This window comes from Cibotium barometz, chromosome 6 (genome assembly GCF_041138505.1).
Source record: "Cibotium barometz isolate CiBa-2024 chromosome 6, ASM4113850v1, whole genome shotgun sequence".
Lineage (NCBI taxonomy): Eukaryota > Viridiplantae > Streptophyta > Polypodiopsida > Cyatheales > Cibotiaceae > Cibotium > Cibotium barometz.
In genome coordinates, this window is record NC_141051.1 from 12,821,620 (window position 1) to 12,845,517 (window position 23,898).

Below are 23,898 nucleotides of genomic sequence, written 5' to 3' on the forward strand. Positions count from 1 at the left end.
CCTTGACTTTGCAAGTCCTTCCAAAGAGCTTCAATGCATTCAACCTTTGTTTCAACACCAACAAAACCCGGTCCTACTCGACATATTCACGCCATGAAGAAGCCCAATGTTTAGGCATCATGTATGGGCTCGAGGTATAATATCACATCATGTATGAGCTCGAGGTATAATATCATATCACGCCAAGAAGATATGAACCACCACCTACCCATGCAAGTCATTCCATGGTGATCTTGGTGCTCATTCCACCAATCGCAAGGTGCAGACCACTTTACCAACTACTTAATTTTAAGATAACCTCACATGCCAGCTTCATAGCGTATCCTGGACCATCTACTCTCCCAACATTGTTTGGTAATGATTCTAACTCTCGCTCCTCCATCTAAGATAACCTTGCATGCCAACTTCATAGCGTATCCTAGACCATCCACACTTTTCCACCCCAATACCAACTTCACCACCGAGTTGCGTGACACGAGGACATAGTATGTATGCACACATGCACCTAGAACTAACCTCGTCAACACCAAAACTTCAAAGTACATCTCTGCAGACCTGGTACAACCCATCGTCTAGAGAACCCTTGATTTTGCAAGTACTTCCAAAGAGCTTCAATGCATTCAACCTTTGCTTCAACTCTAGTTCAACAGCAACAAAACTTGGCCCTACTCCAGTTCATAGCATGATGCCCAATCCCTAGGCATCATGCTATAAGCTCGAGGTATAATATCTTATTGTGCTAAGAAGATTCGACCCACCATGCAAATCATTTCATGGTGTCTTGGTGCTCATTCCACCAATCACAAGGTGCAGACCACTTTACTAACTACTTAATTTTAAGATAACTTCGCATGCCAACTTCATAGTGTATCTTGGACCATCCACTCTCCCAACATTGTTTGGTGACGATTTTAACTCTCGCTCCTCCATTTAAGATAACCTTGCATGCAACTTCATGCCAACTTCATAGCGTATCCTGGACCATCCACTCTCCCAACATTGTTTGGTAATGATTCTAACTCTTGCTCTTCCATCTAAGATAACCTTGCATGCCAACTTCATAGTGTATCCTGGACCATGCACACCTTTCCACCCCAATACCAACTTCACCACCGACTTGGCTGACGGGAGAACATAGTATGTATGTACACATGCACCTACAACTAACCTCGTCAACACCAAACCTTCCAAGTACATCTCTGTAGACCATGGCAAGCACAAGCTTGGCCCATAGTACAACCCATCGTCTAGAGAACCCTCGAGTTTTACAAGCACTTTCAAAGAGCTTCAATGCATTCAACCTTTGCTTCAACTCCAATTCAACACCAACAAAACCTAGCCCTACTCAACATTTTCACGCCATGAAGAAGCCCAATCTCTACGCATCACGCTATGAGCTCGAGATATAATATCATATCGCGCTAAGAAGATACAAACTACCACCTACCCATGCAAATCATTCCATGGTGGTCTTGGTGTCCAATTCCACCAATCACAAGGTGCAAACCACTTTACTAACTACTTAATATTAAAGAGTCTCAACGATTTTCACAAGAGAAGGCCTTGCATGAAAAACTTCTACATCGTCTATATCAATCATACCACCTCAACGAGTTACCTACCACTAGGACTACCCAAATCTTCTCCCTAATATGCCTTGCATCTTGTTGTGGATCGGTTCCAAACCATACCACTTAACCTCGCACGCCAACTTCATCCACACCTTTCCACCCTAGCAGCAACTTCACCACCGACTTGGATATTTTAATCATTCTATAGATTAACATAGTTTCACCTACCCGACTAACCATAAGACACTTTGCCATCTTACCTACTCAAAAACACTTATCTTTTATCAAACAACACTACGACAAAGATTATCTTGAGCATAATATCAAAAAAAAAGTCCAAGGCCTCCTTCGTGTACAAACTTGCTTAGGTCTAATAATACCATTTTGAAGTATGACCAACCTCAAACAAACAACACTACGACACAAAATGCAACTATCTTGAGTATAATATCAATTAGAAAAAGTCCAAGGCCTTCGTGTACAAACTTGCTTAAGACTAATAATAGATACTGGACCATTTTAAAGTCTGACCAACCTAGGGTAAAAATTAGTCACGTGTATATTAGTCATTTTAAAGATTGTCCAAACCATTTTAAGTTTAACAAATCTAGTGTGAAAACTAGCAAATGTATATTAAGTCATTTTTAAGTTTGACTGGCCCTGCGTAGACCTGATCACCGTGAGAAAGGGAACATTATTAACCACTTTGCAAGTCAACATAGAAGCCTTGCCATCTTACTCGCTTTAACACACTTATCTTTTATAACAAACATATAAAGCAATTTTACCTTGAGCTCAATGTCAAATAAAAAAAGTTCAAAAACTTAGTACATCTTGTTTAAGACTAATCCAAACCATTTTTAAGTTTGGCCGACATAGCATGAAATTTAGTCACTTGAGCTCCCCTCTCCTTCACTACTCTTGCTTGCTTGTGCTCTATTGAATCTTGCATGCTTGTTAGATAAGGTTGTTCGTAGGTTTTCTACTTGCCTTAGCTTCCTCTTCTTCCCTCCCCTTTTGTGAGAGATCCATCTCTATTTGCCTCGTAAACAAAGATTTCTCTCCCTTATAACTCCATTGGTGTGAACAAAGTGAGGGCACAACGAGCAAGCTAGCACACCCACGTGAGGAAACTGCATTTTCAATAAGGCAAGGCCCAACGACACATAAATCGGGAAGGCTAAGGTAAGCTGTTGACTTGAGCACTAATATATGCAATGATATGTCACCATTTAGGGATCTCATTGAAGGAAAAATGTCATAGAATTCAACCCAGAACTACTCTCTTGCTAGCTTGGCTATGCAAAAAGGACACCCCCTGCTTCTGAGCCGTCTTCTATATTGCGGTTTCGAGACTTTCCTTGTTCTGCTGCTCCTAGGTTAAGCTACTGAGTCCAAGGTACCTGATCTGGGTTTCGAGAATTGCCATTGTGTTGCTGCTCCTAGGTCAAGGCCAAGGACATCCTCTACATCTACATCACCCTTAAGCCATGCATAATCGTGTACTTGCAGAGCTTGTGCTATCCAGTACAAAAGATACAGCCATGGCTAGAATGTAGAATCTAGCAAGGTACCTGGGAGCATAAATGACGTCTGTATCAGCCAAGATACACCCTTTAAGGACGTCTGTATCAGCTTGAAGCACACCCTTTGACTGATCCACAATTGTACTCTAGAGCCCGTGCTGTCTACTACAACAGACACAGCCATGGCTAGATTGTAGAATCAGGTAAGATAATCGAGTTGTCTGGTTATGGAACTGCTCAAAGGAGTCCCATAAATTGTGCATAGTTCTGCATTTGTTACGTTTGCATCTGCATTTGGAACAAAGTTAAAAGTTAAACCAACTAATCCTGGACATCAGATAGCGGTTGTTACTGGTCTAGACACATTCTGTATGGAAAAAAAAAGGGGACGGGGGACCTGTAGCTAGGCATGACCCTTTGGGGGGAAAAAAAAAAGGTATGCTGACACAGAAAAACACAAGAGAACTTGGCTGACTAGGTACAGCTGATAGAGAAACACAAACTATAATATAATTGTTAGGCCACTGCTGTAATCACATAAATGCACATAGAATACTGACACACTCTGCATGGAAGAGATTTGAAATAAAAACTACATGTACATTTCTGCCAAATGATTTCAAGGTTCCAGCCCAAAGGTAATTTGTACAGGAGACACTATAGTGGCTAAATTAAAAGAAAAGACAGCTGTGAATTGAAGCTAATGACTGTAGTGGGCTTCTGCAATCTGAAAATCTGGGACTAATGATTACAAAATGGGCTGAGGAAGCCTATTTATATGCTAAAAAACCCTTCAATTTGCATGTCAGGGCAGGTGCTGGTCGGAAGCCTTCTGCTGGGTGCATAAATGCCCCTGCATGTTGTGTGTCGCCTATGTGAACATGGATGTGAAGTGCCTGCACAGGTAGCTTGAAAGAATTTGTTGAAAAGGTGAATGGAACCATCTGAGAAGGCCAGTGAGAGTAAAAATACCTGATCACCAGGAATGTTTGCAAGGTCCTGCACAGGTGGCTTGAAAGAATTTGTTGAAAAGGTGAATGGAACCATCTGAGAAGGCCAGTGAGAGTAAAAATACCTGATCACCAGGAATGTTTGCAAGGTGTTGGAGGATCAGGCAAGACTAGGTGAGGCAAATGGGCAGTGAGCAAATAACCAAGAATCAGCTAGTAGTTAACAATTGTACAACATGTCAACAACATGAGGCGACAGCAGTGCGCAGCAAAAAAGAGACCCAGGACCAAAACAATTTTTCTCTAAAAGGAGACCAACCAACCAGTCACCATGCCAATTACACTCCATGACTCAGCAGTATTGCTCCACTCCAGCAAAAGAGATGAAATGCAAATGCTTCTTAAATACCTTACCACACATACATTGCACGTGCTGTGCCCTCTGGAAGTTTCCATCAAGGAAACCCTTCATATACCAGCCAACAAGTGCACTAAGGCAATTCCATCGAGGTTCACTGAGCTGAACCCCACAATTACATGATGATAATTTCCTTGCGATACAATACACATCAATACATGCCACCTGCATGGAATACTTAAACCTCAGAAGCCCCTGATGTCAGTTCATTGGTATAATCAACTGAGAGGCAAGCTGCATCAAATTGAGTAGCTTTTCTACAACAGCATTCCCAGATATTCAGGCCGCCTGGTTTCCATTCCAGATTTTGCATCACGACATGTAGACAGAGAGGTGGAGAGAGCCCCCACTTCAGGAGCTCAATTTGACCAAACATGAACCAGGCCTTGTCTGTTTCCTGTGTAGATCTCATTTTTCTCTTCATCATAGAAAAGAGCAGTTATGTCCTCTAAGGCTTCTTGTACGGAGCTTTTGATTGAGGATGAGTTGGCCTTCCCTCGTGGGCTGATTTTTACATTAGGATCAGTGGCACGAATCTTAGCAAGGCACTTTCCCGTCAGAATATTACTGATGTTGATGGAGCCGACTGCAAAATCAAGACAAAAAAGTATTATGTGCCTGCCTCGTGAGGCATAGCAAGACTGCATCTCATAGCTGAGAAGCTTAAATAGACAGACTCTTCATTATGAACATACCTCTCTCCTCATTATTGCATTCATGGGGATGAGACTTGCAGTAAGAAATGATCAAATCCTGATCACTGGTTATGTAGATGTTGTTTGTATTGCAATCTGGATGCCAAAGCAAGTGGTCCTCAAAAGAGGTTACTAGCTCTCCACGGAAATTCCAAACAACAACACTTCTGTTCCTGAAAGTAAGGAACAGCTGGTTTTCATACAAGAATATGAAGGCAGACGGTGTCATGAATTCGGTTCTACTCACTTCTGTCAGCTGAGAGCTTCGTACCTGCCCACAATGAAACAAAAGCTTCCTGCTAAAGGCATCAAAGTGGGATTTTCTTTGAAACGCACTGATAGAAAGGTCTTACTTACATCAAGTATTTGAAGGTTCTCATTTTCTTGCTTCACAAGCAACTTCTCATTGAACTGTTCGATGAAATCAACCTTCTTATTTCTGTGCAGCAGGTGCTGGAAATCTTTGAGTACAGTCCCATCCTCAATGGATAAGATCTTCAAGGGAACATGGCCTGCAGTTCTGTCATATATCAATAGCATGATTCCCGGACTGCAATATACATCAAGGGAGAGATGTAAGTACGTAACTGATGGTTTTATACCACCCATTCTTTGTTTGCAAAAGATGAGCACTTCTTTGGGAGAATATAACTTGAGGCTGGTCACATGCAGATGAGCACAGCACACCAGTGCAGAGGGACCCTTTGTGAGTCTTGGGCAGTCCATCTTGCCCATCCAAGTCCCCACCCGTCCGACGGGCAGGCAGGATTTATGTCACATGTGAATCCAACCTAAGCATGTACAGAAGTTGGAAATTACCTGATTTTGATTTCTTGTACATGGTCATCAGGAATAGAGTACAACATGGTGTAATTCTTTAAGTCAAACACCTTGTAGATTCTGGAGAAAAATCAGAAAAGAAAAACTCAAAACACCTTGTAGATTCTAGCAAACCAGCTCAAATTTGCAATGAACTAGGCATTAAGTGCAATCACAGTCCATACCCATCTTGGGCTGAGTAAGTAAGAACCTTGCCATTGACATCATCAAATTCCACAAACCCGGGCCACTTTAGTGACTCTGATGCAAACAGACCAAAACCTGCATCCGGCTGTCCCCTGCGTATGTACCTGCAGTCATAGTCACAAGCGTTGCTTCAACACAAAATTCAAGAGGGAAAGAAGTATGGACCTTAGAAGCATCCTTAGAAAGAAACTGATGAAGAGATAAAGCTGAAAGAAAGCTTATTAGTCATACTGTATAGGTGTTGTTCTGCATTTCAGGGTGCTGAAATTGTCCGAAGCATAGACCGAGACAGTTATAAGTGAGATGTTATTCTTGTTGTAAAACAAACTTCGAATAACCTCATCTGGGCTGATATTGAGAAAGCATATCTTTTTGTTTGTCTCTGCCCACATGCACAAAATCAAAGTGATGACATGGACCAGGCAAGTAGTATGCAGCCTTATCCATACAACAGGTATATGGCACATGCAATTGATTGTCTTTGTCTACTCATTACTTAGACCCATTTGAGAAGTTTTTCTGCCGACAATATTCAATCAGGAAGAACTAACCCCTGCTGAATGCAGCACAGACCCCCGATTGGGCCAATGCGAATACTATATCTCTGGCAGCTACAATTTCTATTATTTTTGATGGTCTCTTCAGGAAAGGAAGCTGCAGAAACCAGAGCGCCTTCGGATCATAAGTATCAAACTCCAACTGCGATCATCAAAAAAATGGATCAACACAGGTTGCAACTATATGCACAGAAAAATGGAACTTAATGAACACAAGAAGCATTTAACTGTATGAAAACATGGCCTTAATCAAGACATGAAACAAATAAATGCAAGTAGCAAGAAAAAAAATGCTCAAGAAATTGATGTGTTGTATTCTAGAATACATCTTATAGAGGCTCAGACCAGGAGAGTACTGCATTCACAAACTACCACTGTGACACCTGGCTATCTCACCAGAGTGCTGAAATTTGTCAAATTGTGTACCATATCTGCAATTAATTTTGTGTGCAATTTGACAAGGTGAAGCAATAAAACCAGATATCTGGCCCATTGAGCCATACACAAACTACCACTGTGACACCTGGCTATCTCACCAGAGTGCTGAAATATTTGTTTAGCTTGTCAAATTGTGTACCATATCTGCAATAAATTTTGTGTGCATTTGACAAGGTGAAGCAATGAAACCAGATATCTAGCCCATTGCAATTTAGGATGAAGGAGCCATACAAGTTCTTTTGCTTAAGGAATAGAACCCTAGTATCTCATCATCGAGGTTCTCTTTTCCAAACGAACACCATGGAACAAGAGCTGCCATATGATACACAGTAGACATCATTGTAGCCGATGGACCATCTAGGGTTTCTGGATCAACAGCACATCAAGACACAGAGACTAACAATGGCACCAGCTGCTCTGGTTCTCTCAAAATGAATCGAGCAAAGATCAACTGATAGGAGACGATATAACACTTGCAAGCAGCATTGTAGAGTGATGTTAAGGTTTCTCAAAGGATCCAGAGGTGCCTGTGGGACCTAGAATTTCTAAGAGGAAATAGCTGAAAGAATCTCCAGTTTTTTTCTGAGCGAGTCTAGAGTTTTCTATGTGCAGAAAGTATTTTGCTAGGGTTTTCTAATCGGGCCAAAAGTTTTAGGCTTTGAGGGGGAAAATAAGAATTTCGAACATCTGAACTTATCGAGAAATGAATGAGAGAGAGAAAGAGAGGATGCAGAGGAACCTGTAGCTGGAAGTTGCGGAACTTCTCCTGCGAGTTGGTGCAATTAAAGGCCCTGTTGCCCGTGCAGCTGATCTCGCGCTTAAGAAGTTTTTTGATGCAGTTGCAGGAGTCGTCGGGGCCTGCACGCTTACCTGCCAGGATGCGCCGGCCCGAGGTCGGGCGAGGGCTAGCAGGGACATTCTTGCCATCCATGGCAAATCAGGAAAAAACGCAGAGCACAGAGAAACCCTAATGCATAGCAGAGATGAAGAAGAAAACACTTCAACCTTCTGCTCCTACAATCGCCCCCAAGCCTCTGGTTACATCTACAATCCTGTTCTCCGCATCAAATAATAGCAGCAACGGCTACGGCTGTCAATGTGGATGTAGCTATGGCGATATTAACACAGACACACAAAACCCTTGGGCACCGCGTGTAAAGGAGAACTATTGATCCTATGTAGACGCCATAAAAAGCTCCTTCTGTCTACAATGCAACAACCGCAGGTTGCCAAACTTCCCCAGCTATGGCGAAGACGTCTTTATGCGTCGAAGAATGGCGATGGCAATCTCATCACATACTGGGATAACGAAAGCAGAAGAACAAGAAACAGCTGCACACAGTTCGATTCTTCGATCCAGTAAACGCAACAAAATTCCGCGAAAGCTTCAGCACTTGACAAAGCTTACGGCTATGGCGATTACGGCACCCCCTGATGCGCTTCAATGGGTGGCTTCGGCGCTGCAGCCCTTGTTCTTTTGAAAGAAAACGATGAAGCGGACCTCAAAACCTCCCCTAACCCCATTTCGTTGGCCTGCTGGCGTCCGCCAGTACCTGCCGTCAGTCAGATGCGCCCGTTAGTAGCGAACTACCGTCAGATAGGCCCGTTGGCCCGAGCCTTTTGAAAACATAAGAATGCTCATTTGAGCATGTCTTCCCTTGTAGCACCAAATGAAATCCATGAGTTCAAAAAGCTGAAGTTGATTGAACGCACAGGTTGGTAGCATATAATGCATTGGTAACTACATCTCCTTCTTATGCACCCTTCCATGAATCTTCCAAGTGAAACTTCATAGGTGATCTTCAATGCTTCTTCATTTGCTTATGACCATATTAGCTTCTCCTCAGTTGGCAAGACACATCCTCATGAAGAATAAATACATGATCATTAACAAACAAGCAAACCAATATGTAACCATAGACTCATGTAGATCATCGTTCCTCCTACCCTTAATAGTGGGAAGTCCTTAATAGATGCATTAGGACATTATAGCTCCAAGTGATCAATATACATGCGCAAGAGGAAATCGACATCGATATTTTCTACACTTATCCTCGACACGGCTCTCCACACCTGCCTTGTGGTGAGCATAAATTGGTGCTACTTACTTAAAGTCTCAAACTAAGTCTCAAACTTATTGTGCTCAAAATGAGGAAAGTTGTGAATGAAATGGGAATCCATGGCAAGTATAATGGATCAATTCAAAGATGCCTTAGGGACACCCTATAAATATATGCATATAGCAAGGAACGACAGCCTCTAAGCTGGTTGGATACCAAAATCTTTGGCTGAAACTTTTCCCTTAACATCAGCTTAGATTTCTTCATATCCTCCACATGATTCTATTGCATGTTCTCACTTCTATCTTTTATAAGCATGTGCTATCATGCATGTGAGAAGGCATATATCTAGCAAATTAGCAAGCTAGGGATTTGCGAATCGTGAGCCTTTTGCAACATTAGTCCATAATGATTCTTATTGCTCCAACATTCCAAGTTCAATTGCCTCTAACTTGTCTCCTACCAAGGGATATGGTAGATTTGTTACTTGGGGGGCTATTACATATGCCTCTTCATGGATTGGTGTTGTGGGATCAAAAGGTGTGATTTGCAAGAGATCCTGTCGCATTAGATGAGGTTTAAGCCATGGATTCATGTGAGAATAAGTTGCTCATAGTTGGTTGTTGGTAGATCTAAGATTGGGTCTTTGGTATGATCGATTGGCTCCTATGATGAAGGTGTTGAGTAGATGGGTTAGCCTCTGGCTAATTGTCTAGAGGTTCCGCGGGCTTGAGAGAGTTAGTGTGGAAATCAAAAGAAGAAGAAGGTAAGTCACTCTCAGTTATGGTGTATTAGTTTCCCCCTTATTTTTATTATCATACATGCTAGATAAATATGATGTTATGGGGCTAAACACCAAGTAGGGTGTTGTCCTCATCTTCTTCTTGCTTGTCCTTATCCCTATCATTGGAAGGTGGTGGGGGATTCTTAGTGACGAAGAAATCATGAATTGAATGGAGATCCTCTTCCTCAGGGAATGAATGGAGATTATATATGCATTTGTTCAAAATCATACACTAATGTGGTTATGCAGGTGTGCACATATGATATCAAAAGTTTAAGAATACCATAAGGGTGGTAAGTTTTTCTATTATGGAGAAGAAAATGTTGATGTGTGTCCCATGCTTCTACCCACACGTGTGTGAGCATCCATTCTAGGATCTTTTGTATTTGGTGAGGGGAGCAATAAAAGAATTAAGGTTAGTATGTTTTATGAAGTGTAGGAGCTCCTCACTTGCATTAAAGTTAGTGGAATTCATTAGTATCCTACACCGGGATCAAAAGTTAAGGACAATGGGGTGTAGGGGACATATATATATATATATGGATTGTCCCTTGGTTAGCTCTAGAGCCCCATTAAAGATAGCCATTATGACTGTGGGATATGCATATTTTGGTATTTTGCTAGGTCCCCTTGTGTTGGTTCCTCACTGAGATTTATGGTATATTGATAGAGGGAGTGAAGAAAAAAATAGAGTGAAGGTTGGTGAAGGGGCCTGAGGAACCACTAGAAGGTTAGCTAGAGGGGTTGCCCTTTCTACTAGCTTACCATATGTGTCTTTATCGGCCTTAGCGAGCTCGCTTTGATGGTTGAACTGCTATTAGAGAACGGTCACCTTTTCTTCTTGGGCCTCCACCAATGCCTTGGCGATGTCTTGTTCTCATTGTTAGTATAGCAGGCTTCTGTGAACTGCTTGTGCTGAGTTGCTGATTTATCTCCCTTTTATGATGATGGCAAACCTCTACTTGGAGACCCACCATGACTGCATGCACATCCAAGATCTGTTCATTAAGGTAAGAAATTACCTTTTGGTGACTTTGAAGTATAGCAACTTTTTTGGCTTGCAAGAATCCTTTGAGATAATTTATTTGGATGTCATAGATTTCACAATAAAGCTTATCTCATAAATTTCTTTTGCTTGAGCCACCTGGCCTTCCAAGGATACCATCTGTGCTTTCAATCCCATCTCCTGTGGCCTACAACTCTTTCTTCTTTTCTTCTAGTCTCTTTTTAAGTGTACGCTATCCTCATTAATGAGTTTGTTCCTCACCTTCATCAGGGTCGTGTGTGCTTTGGCTTTCAGATCTGCTACCTCGACCTCATGTTGTTCCTTGATGCCTTCAACCTGGACTTGTAGCTATTTATGTTGTTTCCTTTCTTGCAAGACCTCTTGCTTATGGTTTTCCAACATCTTGAAGAGTTCTTTAACTTTTGCATTGAGGGCAGGGCTTGGTTGGTGTCTTCCATCTCCTTATGTTTACTTGCAACATTCTTGATCCACTTGTGCCTTTGCTTTTCCCTTCTCCTTTTCTAGGATACGATCATATCTCTTAAGAAGCATGTTAAGTAGATGCTTGCATATGGTAGTTCCTCTCCATCATCTGGGCTGATAGAATGCTTTAGTCAGAGACATAAGTTCCATTTTATAGTCTTACCTTTCACCCTATTGCAGGCACTCTTCTACTCTATTGGAGGCAATGAAGAATCCCTTTTCCCAGCTCATGCACCAACAACCATCTGGGCTGATAGAATGCTTTAGTCAGAGACATAAGCTCCATTTTGTAGTCTTATCTTTTGCACTACTACAGGACTCTTCTACTTGATTGTACTTTTGTTGGAGCCAGTGCAAAATCCTTTTTTCTAGCTCATGCACCAACAACCATCTGGGTTGATTTGTCTATCTCTTGTATTTGGAGTAGGAGAAACCTATATGATTCTTCTTCTCTTTGCTCTTATTCCTGCCTTTTCCACTTTACTTCTAATTCTACCTTGTCTCTAGATCTCACTTGAATGCTCTCTGCACGTTTGTGCTTCCTAGAGGTAGAGGGTCCGGATTCTACTGTGATTGGGGCTCTAGAAATCAATCCCTCTAGTTCAAAAGGGTCATCTAAAAGACTATGAGGTGCTACTTGGCCTTGGTCCTGGGGCAGTAGTAGTGGGATTTCTTTGATTGGACTTGGAACCTTGCTTAAAACGCTGGGTGTTTCACCATTGGAATGCTTGGGAGAGCAGGCTGCATCTTCAAGTACAATAGTTATGATGGGTTCTTGTGGAGATTCAAAAGGTAGTGGTGGGCTGCCCGATACCTTGTCTGCTTTACCCTCCTGCCCTTCCGTATGAGTTGGTATACTGAGGTTGTTGGAGAAATGGAGATGAGTCACCACTAGGGGTTTTCTTGACTCTTTTCTTCTTTTCTTGGTCTATTGATTGAGAGCTTAATCCAAGTTTGGCCATTAAATCTTTTATTTTGACTAAGACGGCTTTTCATGTGCAACTCTTCTGGCTCTTGGGAGTGGCTATCTGACAATGGAATTTCGACTGCATGGCTAAGTACCTAAGTGAGGATGTACGGGTTCACCACGTACATCCAAGTTTGCTAAGGTAGTACGTGAAATCTCTATGTAGCATGGTGTGGCCCAATCATCTTTCTCTCCTTTGTGTAGCCTATACGATAGTGCATGAAATATCTATGTAGTATGGTAGTACTTGAGTGAGGATGTGCAGGTTCACCACCTTGTTGTCGTGTTTGCTAAGGTACTGCATGAAATCTCTATGCAACATGGTGGCCCAATCATTTTTTTCTCCTTTGTACAGCCTATTAAACTTATGCATGTGCACCCTATTATACTTGTTAGCAGCTTTACTTGCATGATAGATTGGACCTTGCAGATTTCTCCAGCTTGGGATCCTGCAGAGAAGAAAATTATGTGCCATTGTTTACTTTTTTAGCTAGGTAGATCTCAGAGAAATCCAACTTTTTTGAGAATGGTGTGGGTTTTGTTCCATTGGGAAAGTGTAGGGCTTCTTTGATGAACTTCCTGTGATCATAATTGCTTTCTTTGACCCATTCATGCAAGTGACTGTGCCTCCCTTTAAGCCATGTTTTGCTGTTATACAGTTTTGTGTTCACCTTGCAGTGGGACTGCTTCTGCTAGACTTTTGAACCTTGTTTGGATGTGCTTCTCCTTTACTTCAGCATCATTTACCAATTCCATGCATCACACAGAGAATGATACAAAAAGTACACCTTCTTGTTATCACTAGTCTCTGTGTGGCTGAGGATCATCCCGCGGAATCGGTCCATGAGTGGACCGAGGTAGCTAGCCTTTGGGTGGACTAGCTTGGTTGCTTTTTCCTTGGACTTCTTCTTGGGGGTTCTGTCTTCTCCTATGGAGGACAATGGTAACCCCGGGTCTTCATATGAAGGGTTTTGGATTCTTCTTTGGGGTTCTGTCTTCTCTTATAGAGGACAATGGTAACCCCGAGTCTTTATATGAAGGGTCAAGGTTCACGTCTTTGGGGTTATTGGTGTTAGAATATGATTTGGGTATTAGTACAAAGGTGGTTCATGGCACTGGAGAGTGAATTACAGCTCTCTGAAATATGAATATCATGGTGGTGATTCTATAGACTATAGAATCATGATTTGACACACATCATGGATTTCACCCTTGTGTGTAGTAGAACACTTTGTAGGAATAAAGGATGAAAAAATTGATTTATGCATGATGGATATCATCTCCCATGATTATAGTCACGGTATACAGTGACATGATTATGCAAAGATAATGTGGTAGTATGACTGATGATGTGGCAATCACGACTGTGATTGCGAAGATTCCATAGTATCACAATGGAGGTGTTGTGGAGATTTATCTTGGGAAATGCTCTTGGTCACTTCTTAATACTTTTGGAGTAGTTAATTGATGTTTTGAGAGGGGAGGGGTCTTTGCTTTCGTGATTCGTGCTGACATAGCATTCCCTACCGTGATTTTGTAGACTACAAAATCACAATATGAGACATAGTTTGATGGTTGATTTTCATGCACGAGGCATGGGAAGATGGTGTGGCCCAAGATTTCAATGGTTTTATGGGGAATAAACAACCACGATTTAACAGTCATGCTACAGTTGTGATTTTATAAGCTTAATTGATGATGTGATAAACACGGCATGATCTATAGCTGTGATCGGTGACATGGTATCATGATTAGTGATATGAAAATCACGATGTTATTGTGTAGACTGCAAAATCATGGTGAGAATTGGGTTATAACAGTCTCAAAACGAGGTCCATTGGCACCTCAAATGACAATTTAGCATGGTCAATTGCTCTATTTTTTATGTCAATCACGGTGATGGGCCACCGTGATTGTGCATACCATAGAATCATGGTTCACCAAGATTGGATTTTATTGATGTTGAGGATATAAAGAGGGTAGGCCTAGGCTAGTGCTTAAATATGAGTGATGATGCATGAGCATGTATGAGAGATAAAGAGATGAGAGGAGATTTGTGTTTTTTCCTCCTTTTTCCAAAAACCATTCTTACCTTGGCATCATCACACACATGTTGACATTTATGAATATTAAGAATGTGGAAAAAGGATAGGATGCTCCTACCTAGAAAGAGTTGTGGGTGGTGGTGACGTGAGACAACTTAGAACTTGAAAATAAGAGAAATGATGAAAAAGGAAGGACAAATCACCTATTTATAGCCAATGAGATCATGATGACTGGGTGTTAATGTAAAGTGACACATGGCAGCATCTTATTGGCCTTGGTATGCATGCCTCATGCCTATTGTTGTTGTGATCACATCAAATATGGCCATGATCATGTCAATAAATCACGGTGATAATCACATTAAGGGAGATGCATCAACCTAGTGAAATTCAAGCACAACAAATCACATCACAACCTAGATTTTACAATTCTTGTTCATTTTTCCTAGCATGATTTTGCAGGGTGTTGAATCATGGCCGTTATATATTCATGTAGAATCACGATAATGGAATTAATGTTTATGGGCATTTGAGGTCCCACAGGGGCTGATGATGCATTGTAGGGATCATTTATGGCTATCAAGATGGATTTGGGTAGATGTGGTGTGACTTGATTCTGAAGATCAGAATCACAGGCGCGATTTTATAGAATCATGATGATAAATTTGTTCTAGTTATGTGTAGAGAGGCTTCTAAAGGATTGTTAATGGTGTCAAAACTCGTTATTAGCAAGTTAGTCCTTTGGAGTTGCTTCTGCAGGTTCTTCATGACATCTTTACTGGCCTGATCTCTAATGGTTAAACACAACTATATCTAGATGAAGCTCTTGTGTTTTGTAGAAGGGATTTAGTGATATAGCACTCATAGTTCATCTACAAAACATAGAAACTTTTGTTCCATCCATTGAATCAACCAATACATAGAATCTATAATAGGTTCTTATGTAAACATGTCTTATTTAGATATGTGTTCTTGTGTGTCTGCTACAATAACAGCGTTGCCCTTTGGGTGGGAATTGTGCAATTCTTCTGTTTTACCCCAGTTTGATTGGTATTCGGTGTGATGTTAGGTTGGGAAGGTTCTTGTGGCATTTATTTAGGTTCTTGTGGCTTTCCAATCACATTTTTAGTGGGCAATGGTTTTGCATTGCCATTCCCACTTAATCTTGACCTCTCGACTAGGATTAGTGAGGTTTGATTTTTGACTTAGTTTCTTTTTGGGCACCCACACCTATTTGGTTATGTGGCTTTGAGGGGCTGATTTCTCAATAGGGACCCATTCTTGCTTTCCTTGTGTTGTCAAAGTTTTGCTAGTTGGCTTTGGTGTAGTAGTTTGCGTTGTTAGTGGTCAATGGCAAGGTTCTTGCATAGATGACTTTCCTTAATTGCCCCATTGCTTTCGTACCCTAATTTTCTTTCTCTTCATAGTATTTATGTACCTTTAGGAGTCGTTTGGGAAAACAAAATTTATGAACATGAGGCTTATAGCTTTTAAAGGTTTACTGTGGAGTGGAGTCTTGCCTTTGTCTGACACACTAGCTTCCTTTCTTTGGGGCCCTTATGGTGTTGCTAGAATGGGAGGAAATAATAACATCCTTGGTGGCTTTGGCTTTTCATACTTCAGATTGTTGCTTGAGTCTAGGGAACTCCACAATGGCAATGTATATCTAGATCCTTCGGATAAAAAGCATGCCGTCCTTTTCTCCCAATCCACTTCATAGCCCATTGGGCTGAAATTTCCTTCCTAGCTTCCAAGGCACCTATAGGCATTACAAAGACCTTACACCACGGATAGGAGTTATTTTTGGTGGAGATATTAACTTTTAAACTTCCCAAGGTTCATGTATGCACACCCTTAACTTTGGCTATTATCAAATTTAGCTCTGGTTTGTTTAGTTTCACCCATGTTTCCCAGGAGAGTAAGTTGACTTGCTCCTGAGTCAATCATAACAAGAGGATTTGTGGTTTTTCCCTCAATAGAGAGTCTAACTTTGAGACGAGCTCTATCTCAAGGTTATCTTTTTCAATCAGGGATAGAGTAGCCATGCTTACTCTTAGTGTTAGCCCATTTTGTTTTGCTTTGGCCTTGGAAGCCATGGCGCCTTAGCCTCCTCTTGTGCCTCTTTCTTGAGTCTCTCTTTTTTAAGCTTCTCTTGTTTCTTTTTGTGTGATTGCTTCAGCATATCTTCAGTTTAGGGTACATAATAACTTTTTAGCTTGTTACCATTTTATGTAGCCTTGTTTCTATATTCCATCAATTGTTTTGATGCAAGCCATGCCTTGTGGGGTGAGCTTTATAACTCTAAAAATCCCTAGCCCTTGACATTTCAACTTCTTCTTTTTGGAAGAATTGACTTCGTACATTAGTACCAAGACTCCTTCCTACAACTCTTTTATTTTCAAGTTTTGGTCAAACCGTCGTTTGTGTCTAAGATTTTCTACCATCATCCCATAGAGAGCAACAACGCTAGTCTCATCAAGCTTTTCCCACTCAATCAACCTCTCAGCTAGAGTGTTCTACCTAAGACATTCTTTCACTACTATCCTCAAGTTGGGAACTACATATTCCATAGGCATCCACTACCTCAATCTCGTAGAGGTGAGCCAAAAAGGAGTTTGTATTGTTGTAGCCACCTTATAGGAAGTCCTATGAGCCCACATTGTTGTTGCTAACTTTTGCTCCCAATCGTTAACGGCTAGATTCCATAGTTTTAGTCAGGATACCACAAAGGACTTTATTAGTACTTTTTAGCTATTGGCTTGGGGATAGTATGGTGATGATTTTTGGTGCACCACTAAAAATCCAGCCAATAGATGTTCAATGACCTCATTGATGAAATGGGAACCCTTGTTGTTGCTAAAAACCAGCTCTACGGGACACCCAAATCTTTCTATAATATGCCCTTATAAGAACTTAGCAGTTGTATGAGCATCTCCCTTTAGAGATATCTTTACTCCATTTTGGTATACTAGATCTAACTTGAATATCACATCATTTGGTAATTCATCATCAATACCAATGGTGGCAAGTCATCCATTAGGTATTTTTGACATGTGATCTGCCAATACATTTTGTGAACCTTTTCTTATTGTGACAGTAAAGTCAAACTCCATCAATAGCAACAACAGTGGATAATTCACCTATTCTTGCAAGGTTTGTTGGCAAGATACAACAAAGCTTGATGATCCACAAAGAATATAAACTTATTAGCCAATAGATAGTGTTTATACTTTTTAACCATATATACCATGGCTAAACCTTCCCTCTTCGTTGTGGTGTAGTTCATCTCAACTTCATTGAGCTGCCAACTTGCAAAGCATATTGGATAGTCTAGTTTATGCTCTATTGGTTGTGCTAGAACACACCCAATTGCAAAGTTTTAGGCATCAATATGCACATGGAACATAAGGTCCCATTTTGGTGGTCTCAAGATAGATGCACTTGGCTGATGCCCTCTTCAATTCATCGTAAGCCTATTGACATTCTTCAACCCATTTGTCGAAGACAATCAAAAGTTTGTACAATGGCCTGGTAATATCAGCAATAAATTTCTTGTAATAGCCTACATAAACCATTGCAATCCTTTGTAATTGGTAGGTGTTGGCAACTTTAATATGAGTTTCACCTTTCTATCATCAATAGAAATTCTATTCTTGGACACTATGTGCCCCAATACAACTCCGTGCTTTTGCCCAAAATTGGTATTTCAAAGGGTTTAAAGATATAGGATATAATAGACACCTTTCAAACACTTTTCTTAGGTAAGTTAAATGCTCTATCCATTGCAAATGTGCACAAAGATCATCAATGGAACACTTCCAACCACTTTTGTAAGTAGTCTTTGAAAACTGTGCTTATCGACCTCTGGAATGTTGTAGGAGCATTGGTCTAAAAGGCATGGACTTGTATGTAAAGGTTTCCCATGTGGTTATGAAAGCTATTTTGTGTTAGTCTTTTGGGGGAATGGACACCTGCTGACAGCTAAAAGAGGTAAGGGATGTGCCCATTAGCCAATATCTATATCCCAGACGGGAGTTGGTATGGTGTTCAATATGCCGACATAATCACACAAGCAACAAGTATCCTCAGTTAAGCCCTCGCCCACCACTGATGTACTACGTGCATTGTATGTGACTTGGGAACCATGATTACTAGCATGTGTAGGTTCCCACATCAAGTCATAATAACCACAAGTACTCCACTTACCTCAGTTTCCTCCTATACGACAATAGTTAGCTTTACTAGCACCACTTGGGCAAGGGCATGCTTCAAGGGAAAATTTTCCAAATATGCAAAATCAAACGAGGGGAATGTATAGAGTACCTAAAGTGCCTATAATGCTACCTATCCTACCACCACAACCATCGGCACCTAGAGTAATGCAAATGTCGAAGAGGTGCTAGAAGAAGGAGAATATGTACGAGAACCTCGATAAACCATGGAGGAGTTAGATAACATTTGGGAGGTAACCCCAGGGTATTTCCTGATGCAAGGGAACATGTTCTAGATTGTAGAATAATGGAAGGGAAAGGATATTAACACCACAACAAGGAGATCCCCACTGCAATGTTATCACTAACAAAGACCTCACCATGTGGTTGTGTCCTCACAAGGTTAATATAATGAACTCTCAGACTACTCAAGTTAGTACACACCTAGGTTTGAGTTGTGTGATGCAAAATTGACCACCTAATTAGGGATTGTACAATGAGAGACCACTAAGGTAATCACAAGACTCCAAATGATTAGGGTGAAATCAAGGGTGGTGGCAACACCAATTAATATCATGACCCATGTGTAAGCATGAAAGACCCCAAAAAAGATGGAGAACCTTTAACTAAGTCTTCTACTCGTACATCGAGAAGAAGAAGAAGAAGGGCTAAGAAAGTGGGATAAGGAGACTGTGCACTGGTGATATAGGATGGTTTTGATGAGGAAATGGTCATATTTCATCTACCTATTCAAGCTAAGAAAATGTGTTGCCAAAACAAAAGGACGTGGTGATACAAGAAGGAGTCAACTAACCATTGAACCTAGAACACCAAGAGGGGTGGGGGAGTATCTCAATGCCTAGATGAAAATAGAGAAACCAGAGGTTACACAAGCCCTTGTTCAGAATAGCCATAAGAAGTTTGAGGAATTGTTTGCAAGCTAGCCATGCTACCAAAACAATCTATCTTGGATGAAACACTATGGAGAAATCAAGATAGTTAAATGTGCTAGAGCCTATGTTAGAACAGAGCGAGGGTGAGATTGACTCTAAAGAAGGAGGGAAGAACGATTTTTTCTCAAGGATGTTTAAGGAAAGGATGTTTGAGGAGAAGAGAATATCCTCTCTATGACTCAATAAATCCTAACCTAGAATCATACTATAATGATGTTGGTTGAGTCCGAATGCCCATAGGTGTGGCAATGCTGACAGTGTTTCCCTTTGCAGAGGTAAAGGCTAAAGTTTTGAAGATGGATGATGATGAAGTGTTATCATGCTAACTGTAGTGAAATTCTTAGAAGACCCATAGATGCTCAATGGCTAGGATATGTTGAGGCCACAAAAATTCATGAGGAATTTTCTAAGAATTGGGGAGAAGAGCTAAGCCAGATAATGTTATAAATACCTCAAGTACCAAACACGAGCCAAGAAACCCCCAAGATCACAAGGTCAGAAAGAAGGAAAAGAAATAAAGCATTGTTTGGCTGAAAGCAAAAAAGACATTGGGAAAAAAGGAAGAGAATGAGGAGGAGCCGGACTTATGAAAGGTTCCCAATCATTTCAAACGCTTTGATGATGAAAGGAAAGTAGTTCACCTAAGGGAACAATGCTCAAAGGGTGAACAAATAGGAGTTTCATATAATGGACCTATAGAGGTGGAGGTAAATATCGTGCAAAGCTTGCTGAAGATCTCAAACAAGTCTTTATTACCACAGACCTAACCCCATAAGAGAAAGAGGAATTGATTACTCTTTTGAAAGAGTTTAAGGATTGCTTCACTTGGAATTACAAGGACATGAAGGGCATGCCACTGTGGCAGTGGTTCAGCACACCATCACTATCATGGAAGGCTCAAGGCCAGCCAAGCAATGCTCTTACCAAATGAATCTAAAATAGATGCACACAAGTTTGCCAGAGAATGTGTTCAATGTCAGAAAATTGGTCAACCAACTCAGATGGATCAGATGCAGGATCACCCAGTATTACCACTTGAACCGTTTTAGAAATGGGGTCTAGATTTTGTTGGATCAATAAAGCCAAAGGCTAGGAGGACAGGAGCAAGATATATTTTGGTTGCAACAGATTATGCTACAAAGTGGGTAGAAGCAGTACCTTTGAGGGACAATAAAGTAACAAGTGTGGCAAGGTTCCTCTATAAGAACATCATTAGATTTGGATGCCCAATTGAATTGGTGTCAGATCAGGGTGTTTATTTTTTGAATTCAGTCGTTGAGGAGTTGACATCTAAGCACATGATCCTCCACAAGAAATCTACCCCATATCATCCACAAGCAAATGGACAAGCTGAAAGCACGAATAAGGTGTTGGTGAGGATTTTGAAAAAGATTGTTTCAGATAATAGATCAGATTGGGATGATAAGTTAGATTCAGCATTGTGGTCATTCAGAATAGCATACAAAGTGGCAACAGGTATGACACCTTTCAAGTTGGTCTATGGAATTGAAGCAGTTGTTCCGATGAAATATGTGATACCTAGTTTGAGGCTAGTTGTTCTTCAGCATAGATTGAGCCGCCCAGAAGATTCAGTTTTGCATCGCCAAAAGAGAGTTGCTGATATTAGAGGAGGATAGGATTTACAGTGCATATGCAACAAAAATTGGTCAGCACAGAAGACAGGCATGGATGGCAAGGCAGATGAAGTTCAAGATCTTTTCAGAAAGGCGACTGGGTAATGCTGTATAATTCAAAGTTGGGGCCACACCCAGGCAAACTGAAGCTTAGGTATTTTGGGCCATATCAGATAGTGGAAGAATTGGGCCAAGGAACATTCCAATTGAGGGATGTGTTTGGAACTCCGATTGAGAAGTGGAAGAATTGGGCCAAGGAACATTCCGATTGAGGGATGTGTTTGGAACTCCGATTGAGAAGCCAGTTAATGGGTTCAGATTGAAGAAGTTCTTTGGGAGAATTCCTGAGATTCCTGAATGGATGATAAACAAAGCTGAGGACATTTCAGTTAAGTATTCCTGAATGGATGATAAACAAAGCTGAGGACATTTCAGTTAAGTATGTGGGTGTTGATTTTGAGGAGGAAGATAAATCAGTTTTGGAGTTTGAAGAATGTCGTTCAGACACGGATTGTGGATTATTGGGAGTTGAAAGCAGAATCCAAGAGGAATTGTCAAACAGGGAGTCAAGGTAGCGGAATTGCAAATATTTAAAAGGACATCACTGATGAGGACGAGGCCGTCCCATTTCCACGTGTAAGAGATTTTCGATGGTGTGCGCTTTTTGAGAAATTTTAGTCTGCATGCGGTGCGCTGAACGAAGCAAAAGGAAACGATATAAGTGCATGGGCGTGGTGTGACCATCCATCTCAAATCAGCTATGCACGGCAATGATGTTTTCAAAAAGTCTGAGGTGGAAGTAGCTTGCGCTCACACAGGAGCACACAAGTGAGTCAATGACTCAAACAAGGTTGATGAAGACCGCCATGGAGGAGCTATTGCGACTGAGAAGGGAAAATGTCCAAATCATTGAGGAGAGCGAGGAAGCAGATTCGGGAGGAGAAGATAACCCGGAAGAGATCGATGTCGAAGAGGGATTCGATGTGCAGGACAAAGAAACCAAGGTATGGCTCAAGCAAATCGGCTTGTATGAGTTTGCATGCTTACCATGGGCTGCATGGGAAAAGAACGAGTTCGCGAAGAAAGCAACTGTGTCATTTGAGGGAGAACGCAGGATACATCACAGATGACAAGGAGGTGACGCCAAAGCTTGTGGTGGAAGTTTTTCAGGTGCTGTTCATCCAAACACAGAAGTTGAAGAAAATCTCTGATGCTCTGATGATGCAGGCTGAGTTTGGACCCCCGGAGGGCACAAGGTCATACTATATGGTGAGGAATACAGACAAGCTGAGTACCCATCTATTTTGGTACTTAGACAAGGTATGCATTCTAGCTAAGACAACCTATATGTCAAAGGAGGCGTTTGCACCCCTCTACAATGCAGAGGGATGAAGATGGATTGGGCCACTTTCATCTATGATAGGATGTAGTTAGGGGAAGCGTGTGATAAATGCAGGTTACCTTTAGTGGGAAAGTTAGCACCCTACTTGGCGGCAATCTTCGGATATGCATTGCAGGTGCCCACTGTTTCATCGATGTCCCCATCAGGGTTTAGCAGAAGCGCGGAGCAGATGATGATGGGGGAAGCAAAAAAGAGAAAGCTAGAGTGGGAGCCATCGACATCGGACAAGGGAAAGTCTATTGTGCGGATTAACTTGAAGGGCCTGAAGTTGTCCTCCACAAAAGTAGAAAGAAGGGGGTAAGTTCAATTTCTTTCCCCAATTGCCAAGTGTTTCAAAGCTAGATGCAAAGACAAGGACAATTACAGTATTCCCTAAGAGGTTTGGGGAAGTGTCGGGGGAGCAGACCCCTATGACGGCATCGCAGAAGTTAACACCATTTGTCATAAGTGCGAGTTTGAGTTTGCCAAGGATTTTTTCAATGCACGATGTAATTCAAAGCCTATCTGATTTGAATCGGTTCATCACTCACCCGAACTAGGAGGCTATGCTCTTAACACTGGAAGCTCGAAAATTGGATACTAAGCAAGTTGACGTGTTGGAGAGAGAAGTGCAGAAGCTGCAGGACAAGTTGGAAGAAGCGATGGAGGAGAAGAAAAGCTTGCAGGAGGAAGTGGAGCGTGTAGGAGCTACGATGCAGGCCAAATATGTAGAGCTTTTAAACGCTGCGCAAGATTTCGGAGCGTGGGGGCGGATGGCCTAAAAGCAGCTGCAAAGTCTCAATTTCAGGAAATGGAGGAGAGGATCACTCATTTGATCATAGACAATAACTTTTTGCTGAATCGATTGATGCCCTTGGTGGAGATGGAAAAGGCAGCCTTAGATGGGCAGGCAGTTTACTGGAGTCCTGGTTGTGGAAGAAGTGGATGCGGATCTGTTGAAGAAAGAGGTGTTTGATTACACTCAGGAATTATGGAGGCAGGTGACTACCATTTTTTAGGAGCATCTGTCAGTGCCAACAATAGACAAGTTCAAGTCTTGGTTTGAAGCAGCAGGTGAGGAAGTTGAGGAAAGAGAATTGAGAGCTAAGGAGTATTGTCGCGGAGATGAAGAAGTAGCTGGAGGAAGAATGGAGTGCAGCAATGGACCAGATGGCAATATTACGGGATGAGAC

General features: G+C 41.5%; 1 protein-coding gene across 2 annotated transcripts; it reads right to left on the reverse strand.

The window, feature by feature from the left end:
- Nucleotides 1–4,426: 4,426 nt before the first annotated feature.
- Nucleotides 4,427–8,679, reverse strand: LOC147637420 (uncharacterized). 2 transcript variants are annotated; one of them, XM_086799213.1, is made up of 8 exons: nt 7,921–8,679; nt 6,738–6,885; nt 6,418–6,568; nt 6,165–6,290; nt 5,980–6,060; nt 5,518–5,710; nt 5,161–5,431; nt 4,427–5,051 (listed from the first exon to the last, which is right to left on the reverse strand). In XM_086799213.1, exons 1-8 carry the CDS (start codon nt 8,110–8,112, stop codon nt 4,825–4,827), a joined length of 1,389 nt encoding a protein of 462 aa, XP_086655339.1. In that variant the 5' UTR covers nt 8,113–8,679; the 3' UTR covers nt 4,427–4,824. The 2 variants fall into 2 exon arrangements, with proteins under 2 accessions (XP_086655339.1, XP_086655341.1); XM_086799215.1 differs by having other exon boundaries at nt 6,738–6,840; nt 7,921–8,653.
- Between the last annotated feature and the right edge of the window lie 15,219 nt (nt 8,680–23,898).

Excerpts from the sequence above, each read along its gene's own strand:
- LOC147637420 (XM_086799213.1), bottom strand. The coding sequence starts at position 8,112 with ATGGATGGCAAGAATGTCCCTGCTAGCCCTCGCCCGACCTCGGGCCGG. Across the intron at positions 6,886-7,920 it reads TCCGCAACTTCCAGCTACAG|TTGGAGTTTGATACTTATGA; the intron begins GTTCCTCTGCAT and ends TGATGATCGCAG. Across the intron at positions 5,432-5,517 it reads AGAACCTTCAAATACTTGAT|GTACGAAGCTCTCAGCTGAC; the intron begins GTAAGTAAGACC and ends CATTGTGGGCAG.